Raw genomic sequence first — 13202 nt, forward strand, 5'->3', positions numbered from 1 at the left:
TCTTACAGGTTGGACTATATAAAACAGGACTGCTAGGCAAAACACACCATAAACATATGTAAGACATGATAAACTGTAGAAAAAAAAGTGGTATTTTAATTAAGTTTTTAATTTTAATTCCAAGTAGTTGACATTCAGCGTTATATTCGTTTCAGGTATTCAAAAATAGTGACTCAGCACTTCCATGCATGGCCCTGTGCTCATTGCAACAAGTGCACTCCTTCACCTGCATCTCCTGTTTCCTCCATCCCTTCGCCCACCTCCCCGCCAGTAACCAGCGGTGTGTTCTCTTTAGTTAAGAGTCTGTCTCTTGGCTTGTGTCTCTCCTTTTTAATGTTTATTCTTTGTTTTGTTTCCTGAATTCCACATGTGAATGAAATCATATGGTATTTGTCTTTCTCTGACTGATTTCACTTAGCATGATACTCTCTAGCTCCATCCACGTCATTGCAAATGATAAGATTTCAGTCCTTTGTATGGCTGAGTAATATTCCATGGTGCCTGTACCACATCCTCTTTATCCCTTCATCTATCAATGGACACTGGATTCCTTCCAGAGTTTGGCTATTTGTCAGTAGCGCTGCTATAAACATTGGAGTGCATGTGCCACTTCAAATCGGTATTCTTGTATCCTTTGGGTAAATACCTAGTAGTGCAGTTACTGGATTGCGGGGTATTTCTATTTTTGAGGAACTTCCATACTGTTCTCCAGAATGGCTGCACCAGTTTGCATTCCCACCAACAGCACAGGATGGTTCCCCTTTCTCTACATCCTCACCATCACCTGTTGTTTCTTGTGTTGTAAATTTTAGCCATTCTGACAGGTATGAGGTGATATATCTTCATCATTTTGATTTTTATTTCTCTGATGATGAGTGATGTTGAGCATCTTTTCATGTGAGGGCCATCTGGATGTCTTCTTTGGAAAAATGTCTGTTCATGTCTGCTGCCCATTTTTAAATTGGATTATCTGCTTTTTGGGTGTTGTATCAGTTATTCATGTATTGGATACTAATCCTTTATCAGATATGTCTTTTTTTTTTTTTTTAGTTTCTATATCATTTATTTCTGCTGTAATGTTTATGATTTTCTTCCTTCTACTATTTTTGGGTTTTGTTATTTTTCCAGCTCCTTTAGGTGTAAGGTTAGGTTGTTTATTTGAGATTTTTCTTCTTTTTTAAAAATTTTTGTTTATTTTTATTTTTCATTTATTTATTTTTTAAATGTTTTAAATGTTTATTTATTTTTGAGACAGAGAGAGACAGAGTGTGAGCAGGGGAGGAGCAGAGAGAGAGGGAGACAGGATCCAAAGCAGGCTCCAGGCTCTGAGCTGTCAGCACAGAGCCTGACACGGGGCTTGAACCCACAAACCGTGAGATCATGATCTGAGCTGAAGTCGAACACTCAACCAACTGAGCCACCCAGGCACCTCTCTTATTCATTTTTTTTTTTAGAGAGTACAGGGGAGAGGGACAGAAGGAGAAAAAGGGAGAGAATCTCAAGCAGGCTCCATGCTTCATGCTTAGCGCAGAGCCTGATGTGGGACTCAGTCCCATGATCCTGGGATGATGACCTGAACCTAAATCAAGAGTTGGGTGCTCAACTGACTGAGCCACCCAGGCACCCTGAGACTTTTCTTGCTTCTTGAGGTAGGCCTGTATTGCTATAAACTTCCCTCTTAGAACCACTTTTGCTGCATCGCAAAGATTTTGGACCACTGTGTTTTCATTTTCATAATTTTTTTTTCTTCTTTGATTTCTTGGTTGACACATTGGTGTGTGATTTTTTTTTTTTTTTAATGAAGCCTTGATATTCTTAATATAAAAAGACATCTTGTAAGTCAATAACAAAGGGGCAGATGTCCCCATAAGGAGAAGAGCTAAGCCCTGAAGCAGGAAGTGTATTAATACATTCATTAAAAAAAAATTTTTTTTAACATTTATTCATTTTTGAGAGAGAGAGACAGAACATGAGTGGGGGAGGGGCAGAGAGAGAAGGAGACACAGAATCTGAAGCAAGCTCCAGGCTCTGAGCTGTCAGCACAGAGTCCGACGCGGGGCTCAAACTCACAGACTGCAAGATCATGACCTGAGCCGAAGTCGGACACTTAACTGACTGAGCCATCCAGGTGCCCTGATAAATTTATTTTTCAAATTGAGTATAATTATATTAGTTTTAGGTATATAACATAATGATTCAACATTTATATATGTTATGAAATGATCACAGTAAGTCTAGATACCATCTGTCACCATACAAAGTTATTACAATATTATTAAGGCTTTTAGGCTTTCACCATTGTGTGTGTTGTTAGCTGTCAGTTTGTCTCTGTAATATCCTTACCTTGTAGATAGCACTGTTCACTGGAATATCATGTGAGCCTTGGATTCAGTTTTAGATTTTCTAAGAGCAACATTAATAGAATCAGAACATTAATTTTAATAATGTATTTTATTTAACTCAGCATATCAAAAATATTTCAATGTAAAATCAGTGTAAAAAATTATTGGGGCGCCTGGGTGGCTCAGTCGGTTGAACGTCCGACTTCAGCTCAGGTCATGATCTCACAGCTCGTGAGTTCGAGCCCCACGTCAGGTTCTGTGCTGACAGCTCGGAGCCTGCAGCCTGCTTCAGATTCTGTGCCTCCCTCTCCCTCTGCCCCAACCCACTCGCATTCTGTCTCTGTTTCTCTCAAAAATAAATAAATATCAAAAAAATTTAAAAAAAAATTACTAGTGAACTATTTTAGTCTTTTTTGTATTAGGTCTTCAAAATCGTATTTGACACTGACAGCACATCTCACGTCTACACTGTCCACATTTCCAGAGCTGGGGAAACACAGAGCTAATGACTATTAGCAGCAGAAGTCCAGCACTTTGTAGGTGATTCATAAATGCACATCCCATAAGCAAACTCTCAAAAAGTAATGTTTTTTTCTCAACAGACTACCATGCCTGCGGGAATCTTGCCTCAAAATGAAGAGCCATACTCCACTTTGGTGAATGACAGTCCATATGCTGCCAACATGAAGGGTAAGTTCTTTGATACACTTTTTGACGCTTTGTGCAGAGTAGTGTCTAATGAAACAGTAAGAGTAGACATGATGGAAAAGGCTCGAGGCCTCACACTAGAATCCCAAGTGCAGTCACTGCTTATGGCTCTTGTTTATTTCTGCCTCCCTGTTTTGACCTGTTAAAACTCCTTTTCAAAATCTTGAATAAGCGGTCTTTTGAGAGGGAATGTTGAAAACAAAGTTTGCCTCCTGCATTATCCTTAGACTGAAATGACCTCTTCCTCTCATTTCTAGCCTCCTTGTGAGGCAAGCTTTCTCTTCCATCCCTCGCAAGTGTCACTTCGAAGCAGGTGCCCCTGCTCCTCCCAGTTTGTTTCTTCTCCATTCCATCCCACACATTTGATTTTTCACATGGTAGCCCTGGGAAGAAGGGTGCTGTGACGGGGACCCTTGCTGCTGTCGCAGCTACTAGGCTGGTGACTGATTTCCTGCCATGAGCCATCAGCCAGACGTCAGGTCATTTTTTTTGGCAAAACCTTTGCATGGTTTTGGTCCTGCCCTGTTCACGTTAGGGCTCCTGTATCGGGAACCTTGAAGGGCTTCCCCCTGAGTCATATGAGGTAATGTACAGAAAGTAAAGAGGCAGGGGTCTGAAGGTATTGGAGTCCTGCACTTGCTGGGAATAATGGGCTCTGTTGACTGTTCTCTTGTAGGACTCTGACCACCCCACCAGGGGGAGCCCTCTGTCATCAGGAAACCAGTGTCTCCCTCCTCTTACTTGTCAGAATTCCCCTCTTTGTAGTCCCTCCTGCATCTGTCTGCTCCTGTCTGACTCAGTAGGGACCGGCCTATTGGTAACCACTGTTTGTGGACAGCGTCTGAGAGCTAACTTACTGTTAGTTTCCCTGTTTGAGAAAGCGCTATCTAATACAAGGGCGGTAGCGGTGCCTACTTGCTGCTTCCTTTGTACGACATGTTTTTTGCCTAAAGGATGCCCCAGCTAACAACCCTGAGTCAGACCTTTTTCCCTCTCCCTTCTTCTGTCGAAATGTCCCCTCTTAGCTGGTGTTTCCCATCAGGGATTTTCTTGGCTTCTGAGATGGGCGAGTCTTCATCGTACAGGAGAGCCAGGTGACGGCATCCCTGACCGAGTCCCGTGATGTCCCCAGACTGTGGTGACAACCAGAAAACCTGATGTGTTTTCAGATGCCCTGGGGGAGGTCGTCATACCCATGTTGTGATCCTCTAGAGAAGCTGATTTTACCTCTCCTAAAGCCATCTCTTTAATTGAAAATCTCCTCATGTATAATATGTAGCTAATTTTTAATTAGGAAAAAGTCTGGAGAAATAAGAAACTTACTTTATATCTAACTTTTTTAGAGTGAGTCTCATCTCTAAAGGTAGTTCTACCTATTGGGTTAACATTGGGCTAGGAAGCATTTTTTTTTTTAATGTTGGCTAATGAACCATAAGGAAATTTAATTAGGGGGTCAGTAAGTAAAGTATTTAAATTATTTTTAAAGGAAAATAGAAAGAAAACTCAACAAGAACTAGCTTTAGAATGAGACAAACCTAGATTTAAATATTCTACTTTTTGGAAAAAAAATTTGTGGGGAAATTTCAAACATTCACAAAAGTATATAGAATACTACAAAGATCTCTGGAGGTACCACTGCCTGTATGGGTGCCAGTGGAGACCCCACCCCCAGGGAGGTCCCCTTCCCCGAGAGGTACCATCCTCCATCTTTAACAATTTCGGCTCACTCCCTTCCTCTACTCCTTTCCCTGCTTCCATATTACTTCATTTCATTCCTTAACCATATCACCATCACCATAACTAGAAAAATTTAACACCGGTCACCTAATATCCTCAATACCTGAACATTGTTCAGATTTCTAGCTGTGTCATAGACGTATGTATGTTTGTTTGCATCGGGATCCAACAGAATCCATATTGCATAATTGGTTGATATGTATCTTACATCTGTTTTACATGTGGATTTCTCTCTCTTTTTCCTTACACTTTATTTTTGAAGAAACCAGGTTTTTTGCCCCATGGAGTTTGCCACAATCTGTATTTTTCTGATTTTATTCCCACATTATTTCCTATAAACTGGATTAGTGGAAGGATGTAGAGCCTAATCAAGTTTTTTTTTTTTTATTTACAACCATATTTCATGGATGGCACTATATTCTTCCATCAGAATGCCTGTGATGTCTAGTCGTCTCTCGTGATGTTAGTTCTTCATTTTGCAAGAATTTCAGACTCATAGAGAAACATTAAAAAATCCCTAAATACTGTTCACCCAGAGACCCCCTCTCCAGTTTGGTCAGCTGTGCCAGAAACATCCTTTAACAGCAAAAGGATACTTGTCATGTTTTTCCAGTTTCTTTCTGTGACCACAGTCCTGCCTTGATGTCTGTGAAACTTACAGGCCAGGTACTTTGCAGCATATTCCTCACTGGGGGTTTGTCTGCTGTTTCATCATAACACCGTTAAGGTTTTGCGTTTCTGGCAGGAACATCACAGAAATGACCTCATTCTCTTCTCACGGCATCCCATTAAGTGACCCAGAACGCCATCTTGCCACATCCCTGGGGTGCTCAGTTTGGTCCCATCAGTGCAGTGGTGTCTGCGGGCTGTATCCACTGTAAGTCGTTCCTTCTCCCTCCGACTTCGTACTTGGTGGAGAGGCACTGGGAGGCTGTGGGCACCTGGTCTTCACCCAGCTCTCTCCCAGCCCCGCAGCATCCGCTGGCGTCTCTTGCCTGAATTAAGTATTGTGATGACAGATGACGGAGGGGAGGCTTCCTGACCCCATCACTGCTTCTGCATTTCTTAGCTGGCATTCTCCAGGAGCAGTTCCCCTTCCCCTTGGTTCATTCAGTTATTCTCCGTTCTGGCGTAGATCCTCATCTGTGCAGGGAGTGTACTCTTTCACTGTCCTTTGTTTTCGCACTCCGCTGTCCCCCATTGGGCCAGAAGAGCCTCTCCAGCCTGTAGCTGTGTCATCTGGACACGTCCCTGCTCCCTGCTTCCTGCCTCCTAGCCCAGCAAGGTCTTTGGTGTCCTCTTGTACCTTTCCTGGTCCAGCCCTGAAGTCACCCGTTTCTGCCAGGAGCTCTGGTTCCTTCCAGTGCAGAGTGGTGTTGGGAAACCCAAAATGTGTCCCCAAGCTCCCTGCAAGACAAAGCCAGGAAGTGTATAAGTGTGCATAGATATCTACCCACTTTTATACACATATTTGTTTTTATATATTGAAAACTATGAGTTCATATTGGTACTTGCTGTTGTCTCATCCATCACTGTACCATCGTTCTAGCTTTTCCCCTTACTGAGTTTATAATTCCCTTCTCCAAGAATGAGGAACCTTGCTCTTATTTAGTGAGTCCTCCTTTTCATGACCCGTCTCCCAGCCCCGCCCTGTCATCACTTGCCTCCGCTCGCTCTTCCACACAGGGCCTGTGCCCTGCTGGCTCGAGTGCCATAGACTCTGCTACAGCTGACCCTTGAGCAGGAGGGTTTGGACCCTGACCACCAGCACAGATGAAAATCCACATATAACTTTTGACTCCTTGAAAACTTAACCACTAATAGCCTCCTGTTGACTGGGAGCCTCACCAACAACCATTGATTAACACATATCTTGTGTGTCATATATTGTATTTTTACAATAAAGTAGCTAGAGAAAAGAAGACGTTATTAAGAAAATCCTAGGGAAGAGAAACTACATTTACAGTACTGTACGGTATTTATCCAAAGACATCTGCTTATATGTAGACACATGGAGTTGAAACCCATGTTGTTCAAGGGTCACCTGTGGTTGCCTTCCTTGTGTGGGGCCTGACCTTTGCTAAGTAGGCCTGCTTTGTGGCTGTTTTTATCTTGATTATGTGTACACTTTTAATTAAAATATGGAGATAATTATGCAGTCACATGCAGTTGTAAGTCATACACCCTTTACTCCGTTTCCATCAGTAGTAACATCTTGCGCATCCGTAGTTCAGTGTCCTGGCCAGGATGTCAACATTGTTGCAGTCGAGATACAGGATGGCACTGTCACTGCAAGGATCCCTCCTCTTGCCTTTTGTAGCCGGACCCACTTCCTCCCATGAGCCTGGCCCCTGACAAGTACTCATCTGTTCCCACTTCTATGATTTTGTCATTTCAGGAATTGTATATAAGTGAAATCACACAGCATGTAGCCATTCGAGTCAGCTTTTTCCACTTGGTGTCATTCTGTTGGTGTTGTGTATCCACGGTGTACTTGTTCTTAATGCCAAGTGGCCTTGCCTGGTAGGGCTGCACCACGGGGTGTTTATCCATTCATTCCCCAAAGGATGGTCAGGTGGTTTCCGTTTGGGGCTCTTGTGAACACACATGAGCAGCTTTATGTGTGAACGGGAGTTTTCCTTGCTCTGGGGTCAGGGGTCAGGAAGGAACTTCCTAGTTCACACAGTAGTTGCATGTTCAGTTTTGTAGGAAACTGCCAAAGTGTTAACCAAAATAGCTGTGCCATTTTGTGTCCCCCAGCAGTGGACGAGTGATCAGATTTCTCTGCTGTTTCACTGTCCCAGCAGGTGCGTGCTAGTGTCTTATTGTGGTTGCTCAGCTCACTCACTAGGTCTAGGAGGCTTTTGGAGATTCTTTGCGATTTTGTGTGCAAACAATCACATCAGCAAATAAGAGCAGTTTTATTTCTTTCCTTTGCAATCTGTATGCCAGTATTTCTCTTCTTGCCTTACGGTAGTGGCCTAGCATGTCTGCTGAGCAGAGAGCGTTAGGAGGGCCACCGGCCTTGCCTTCCTCCTCCCTCAGGGAGAAGACCGTGTTTCACCTTGCAACATGATGCTTACAGATTCTGGCAGGTTCTCTACAACAAGTTGAACCAGTTGCCCTCTGTTGTTAACTCACAGATTTTTTTGGTCATGAATGGCTGTTGGAATTTGTAGAATGCTTTTTCTGTGTCATTTGATAGAATTATTTTTTCTTTAGCTTATTGATATGGTAGATTTTATTGTTTTTCAATATTTAACTATCCTTACCATACCTACAATAAATCCCGTTGGTAATGGCATATAATTCTTTCTGTGCATCGCTGGATTTGGTTTGCTGCTATTTTGTTCAGGATTTTGTGCTTAAGCTCTGGAGAGACGTCGGACTATTGTTCTCTTCTTTTGTACTATCGTTGTCTGCTTTGGTGAAAGAGTAATCCTAGCTTCCTAGAGGAGGTGGAAATGTTCCCTCCTCCCCTGTTTTCTGGAAGACACTGAAAACTGGTGCTCATTCTTTAGATGTTTGGTGGCATTTTCCAGTGTCTCAGCAGTAGTCTTGTGCCCCAGGAGCCTGCAGATTTTTTATCACACAGTATTTTCGAGTAATAGTTGAAATTACTTTTCTGCCTTCAAGGTGCTCAGGTGCCCAGACAGGTTAGAACAAGCACATACAATAATTTTCAAATAAGGTTTTCTCTGCTCATCCTGGAATTAGAGACCAGGGTCCCATACTGGGACGCGGGCTGCCGCCATCTTGACAGCTGCCAAGCTGGGGGGGTGGGGGGCGTGGGGCAGGGACAGGCAATCAGTCATCAGAATGGTGTGGTACTGGCATAAAGACAGACATAAACCAGCGAATAGAGTAGGGATCCCAGAAAAAAAAACCTTGCATGTGTGGTTAAATGACTTTTGCCAAGGATAACGAGTCCGTTCATTGGTGTAAAGACAGTGTTTCCATCAGTTGGTGGTGGAAAGACCGGGTGTACATGTGCAAAAGAGTGATATTGGGCCCTTACCTTATGCCTTGTGCAAAAATTAGCTCAAAATGGATAAAAATCCTAAACGTACGAGGTGAAAGTATAAAACCCTTAGAGGAAAGGCCTCGTGATGCTGGAGTTGGCAATGATTTCTTGGCTGTGACACAAGAGCACAAGCAACAAGAGAAAAAAATAGGTAAATCAGACTTCATCAGAATTTAAAACTTCTGTGCTTCAGAAGATGCTGTCAGCAGAATGAAAAGTCAGCCTACAGACGGGAGAGACTGGAAATCACAGAGCTGTCTAATCAGGGACTAACATACAGAATGCATAAAGAACTCCTGAAGCTCAGCAACCAGAAACAAACAACCTGACTCAGAAATGGACAGAGGACTTGAGTAGATGTTTCTCTGGAAAAGATACACAGATGTCTGATAAGCACATGAAAAGCCTATTTTAACTGTTACAGAAATGCAGATCAGAACCACAGTGAGATAGACTGCGTATCCACCCGCATGGCTGTTACCAAAACGAATGAACTAACCAGAAGTAAGAGGTGTGGGTGAGTGAGAGACTGGAGTCCTTGCATGTTGCTGGTGTGGTAAATGGTTTTACTATGGAAAACAGTATGGCAGTGTCTCAACAAATAAAAATAAATAAATATATGACCCAGCAGTTCCACGTGTGGGTATATACCAAAAGAATAGAAAGCAGGGACTCGAGCGGATATTCGTCCACCCACGTTCATACAGCGTTCACCATAGCCAGAAGTTGGAAACGAGCCGTGTATCCATCGGCAGGTGCACGGGGAAAACATGGTGTGGCACATACACACAGTGGAATACGATGCAGCCTTAGAAAGGAAGGAGATTCTGACACCTGCTACAGCATGGATGAACCTTGAGGACATTATGCTGAGTGAATAAGCCAGACACAGAAGGACAAATACTGTGTGATTTCTCTTACACAGGAACTGCAAGAGTCAATTCCATAGGGAGGGCGCTGGGTCGGCCTGGGCGGGGGTGCGGGGGGGTGGTGGGGAGTTAGTGTAATGGGGACAGAGTTTTGGTTTAGGAAGATGAAGTTCTGGAGATGGTTGGTGGGGACGGTTGCACAATGTGAATGTACTTAATGCCATTGTACACTGAAAATTGACTAAGATGGTCAATTTTATGTTCTGTATATTTTACCACAATTAACAAAGGGAAAAAGGAAGGCACTCTCTCTTCCTCTTCTTTTCTCTTCCCTTCCGGAACAAGTCCATGTAAAAGCCACTGGCAGGGCCACGAGATGTGGCTGAGGGCAACAGCAGGATGGCGAGCATGTGAGAAGCTAACCTGACTCAGGGAGTCAGAGCCTGCCTGGGGTTAGCAGGGCTCCTGTGTGTGGCCGGGTGGCCCCGTGTGGAGCATCAGAACACACACAGGGCCCGGGCTTCCCTGAAGGTGGTGGCAACAGCCGTGAGGGGAGAAGGGTCGCACAGAGGGTCCTGGTTAAGGATGACAGAAACGTAGAGGGGCCCTGTGTGTTGGATTGGAATTCATAGTACTAGGGTGAACTCAGTTTCCAGTTGATGATGCACGCACGTAGAAATAAACGTGGCTGGGGCGCCTGGGGGGCTCTGTCGGTTAAGCGTCTGACTTGGGCTCGGGTCATGATCCTGTGGTTTGTGGGTTCGAGCCCCACATCGGGCTCTGTGCTGACAACTCGGAGCCTGGAGCCTGCTTCGGATTCTGTGTCTCCCTCTCTCTCTGCTCCTTCCCCACTCGCGCTCGGTCTCTCTGTCAAAAATGAATAAACACTAAAATTTTAGAAATAGTGTGGCTGCAAACATGTGGAATGTGTGCATGCGTGTACATATTTTTTTTTAAGTTTATTTCAGAGAGAGAGAATGATCAGGGGAGGGGCAGGGAGAGAGGGAGAGAGAATCGCAAGCAGGCTCCACACTATCAGCACAGAGCCCAACCTGGGGCTCAAACTCACAAACTGTGAGATCATGACCTGAGCCAAAAATCAAGAGTCAGACACTTAACTGACAGAGCCCCCCAGGCGCCCCACGTGTTCGTATCGTTTAGCTCTGTGTGCTGAGCAGGCTCGCTGGCGGCAGCATGCCCATAGCCACGAGCACACCCAGCACCCAGACTTGGTTCCTAAATGCTGTTCTTCACCCATGAACCCCCCCAGGCTCCGTGGGTCTAATCGTGAGGAAACAGACACATTCTGCAAGCTAAGCGCCTGTACTCCGCAGAAATGAGGGGCGTCAGAGTCCAGCAAAGACTTTGGAGCTTGCTCTAGAGAGTGAGAGACAGGACAGCGGGTACAGCATGTGGTTCTGATGCTGTGGCGTGTTTACCGTGAGCAGCACTGAGGTCACCGGGGAAGCTCCAGTGAGGTCTGAGGGATAGCGGCGACTGGTCACGTATCAGTCGTCCTCTGATCTGGGGGAATCTAGAGGTTGTCTTTGTCGAAACATAACGCTAAATTATTTGGCGTATTGGGCGGCGTGTATGCAGCGTATTCTCAGACGGTTCAAGAAAAAATATTCTTTGTATTGTCTTTTTATTTAAGTTTGAGATTGCTTCAAAATAAAAGATAACGTCTTTTCCAAAAAAGTTTTTAAATTGAAACTAAATTGCCCGACTGTGTGGCATGCTGCTGAGCAGTCCGAGACAAAACTCACGAAGAGGCCATCGGAGACCTTTGCTGGAACAACTTTCCATGGATGGTGGAGGCCAGAGGGATACGGGTGGAAACTGAGACACGCAGCGGCAACCACAGTCCACTTTTCAGAGTGTTGGCTGTGAAGGGGGACGAAAGGGCCTTGGAAGCGGGGGGCTGTGGGGAAGGGTCTGGACACAGTGACATGTGCTTGGAAAATCGGGAAGCCGCAGCCCAGGTAGGGCAAGTTTTGGAGAAGTTCTGTCTTCAGATATTTGAACATATTTGAACTCTTGCAGAGTCAAAGAGATGCTTCGTGTTAACTTTTAGAGGAAAGAAGCAGAGCCAGAGTTCACAGAGCGGGCGGCTCTGACTGGACGTCGGAAGACACGCTGACCTATCCAGCAGCTGGACGCTTGTTACTCCTGCGAGAAGCGAGCCCCCTGGGGTAAAACTTGGCAAGCAGACACGGCGCGGTCGGCGTCCTGCCCGACTCCTGGATGTGACTTCCCCGGTGATTGAGGGCTGGGGGCTGGGGCCCCGTAGATCTGCGGCTCTCACCACGCTCTTGGGCCCACGGTCACGTGATGTCGTTCAAGTAGGAAGTTCCCAGCCCTTTCTGAAACCTTGGATGTGAGAGAAATGACCGGTTCTTGGGGCTCCATGTCTGCTTTAACCGCCACGTGTGGGAATTGAGGAGAGGACAGTGGGGTTCTCTGTTGCTTACTGCCCTCATCACAGGGCTGGACAGTTTCACATTTGCAGTGACCAGGACATCCCGGTTCCATAAACATTATTCTGAACTGGGGAAGGTCTGATTGCCCACCTGCACACAGGCCATTGGCCGGGAGGGTGTTACGGCGTGGAGATGGGCACCTGGCACCCCCATTCTTCGCGCCTTGAGGGGCCGTTTGTGCGTTGGTGATGACAGCAGCTTGGGGCACAGAGGGTTGGTCGTGGGGATTGTCCTTTATTGTTTTCCTACTTCTTGGATCCTGGTTTCTTTTTAGACACAGCATATTTGGAACTGAGGAGACGGTAAGAATAGTAGCAAGGTAGGGTCCCCATGAGTTTATATTTAGGGAATGTAGAAAACTGACATTTTTTTATTATGTATTTAGACAAATATGTTGGCAGAGTAGTGAAAACAAATGAGTTATTAGCAGGTGAGTGGGAAGGCCCTTGTGGCAAATAAATTAGAACTGTGGGCCAACAAGGAGCTTATGATAATGGTGTTTTCTCTGTGGCCACCAGGAAAAAACGCTCTTTACCTTTTAAGTGTCTGCTGACAGCATGGCCCTTCACAAATTACTCTGACTTTAAAAAATTCTGTTTTATATATAACGTAAAATAGGAATTAAAAGTCTTTTTGCTTCTGTTTATCTAAAGAGAAGTCTTCTATTTTTTTTTCCTATTGGGGATTTAAATATTAAAATGTTATTTCTAAGTGTCTGAATAGTTCATCATTAGCCGTCTATAATTCATCCCAATTATAAGTTATAATAATTTAATAGAAATAAATTCATAGATATAAATTATAAATTAAATTTTTTAGTGGATTTTTAGGTTGTACAAATATGCCTTCTTAATGAACACAAAAGAAGAGATCAGTTTGGTACAAGTATAATATCTTCTCTTCCAAGACTTTGAAAACAGTTTCTTTTGAATTGTTGCATGATTGATTTCCAGTGACTTTCTGTGAACAAAAACGTGGTTTTCGCAGGCCACAAGTTAAGGAGATGTGAGATTTCTGAGGTCAGGGAGGCGGAAACAAAGCA

At 44.4% G+C, this 13202-nt stretch overlaps 1 protein-coding gene across 4 annotated transcripts in view; it reads left to right on the forward strand.

Annotated features, from left to right (window-relative positions):
* PTPDC1 (protein tyrosine phosphatase domain containing 1) overlaps positions 1–13202 on the forward strand; it is a 64084-nt gene that overhangs the window by 31450 nt on the left and 19432 nt on the right. For 3 of the 4 annotated variants that reach the window (XM_042913027.1, XM_042913024.1, XM_042913025.1), the window contains one exon: positions 2945–3032. In XM_042913027.1, the coding sequence (XP_042768961.1) occupies positions 2951–3032 (82 nt within the window). In that variant the 5' untranslated portion in view covers positions 2945–2950. Of the gene's footprint in view, positions 1–2944; positions 3033–13202 lie in introns of those variants that run through there. The other variant, XM_042913026.1, reaches the window with a different exon arrangement.

This window comes from Panthera leo, chromosome D4, assembly GCF_018350215.1.
Source record: "Panthera leo isolate Ple1 chromosome D4, P.leo_Ple1_pat1.1, whole genome shotgun sequence".
Classification (NCBI taxonomy): domain Eukaryota; kingdom Metazoa; phylum Chordata; class Mammalia; order Carnivora; family Felidae; genus Panthera; species Panthera leo.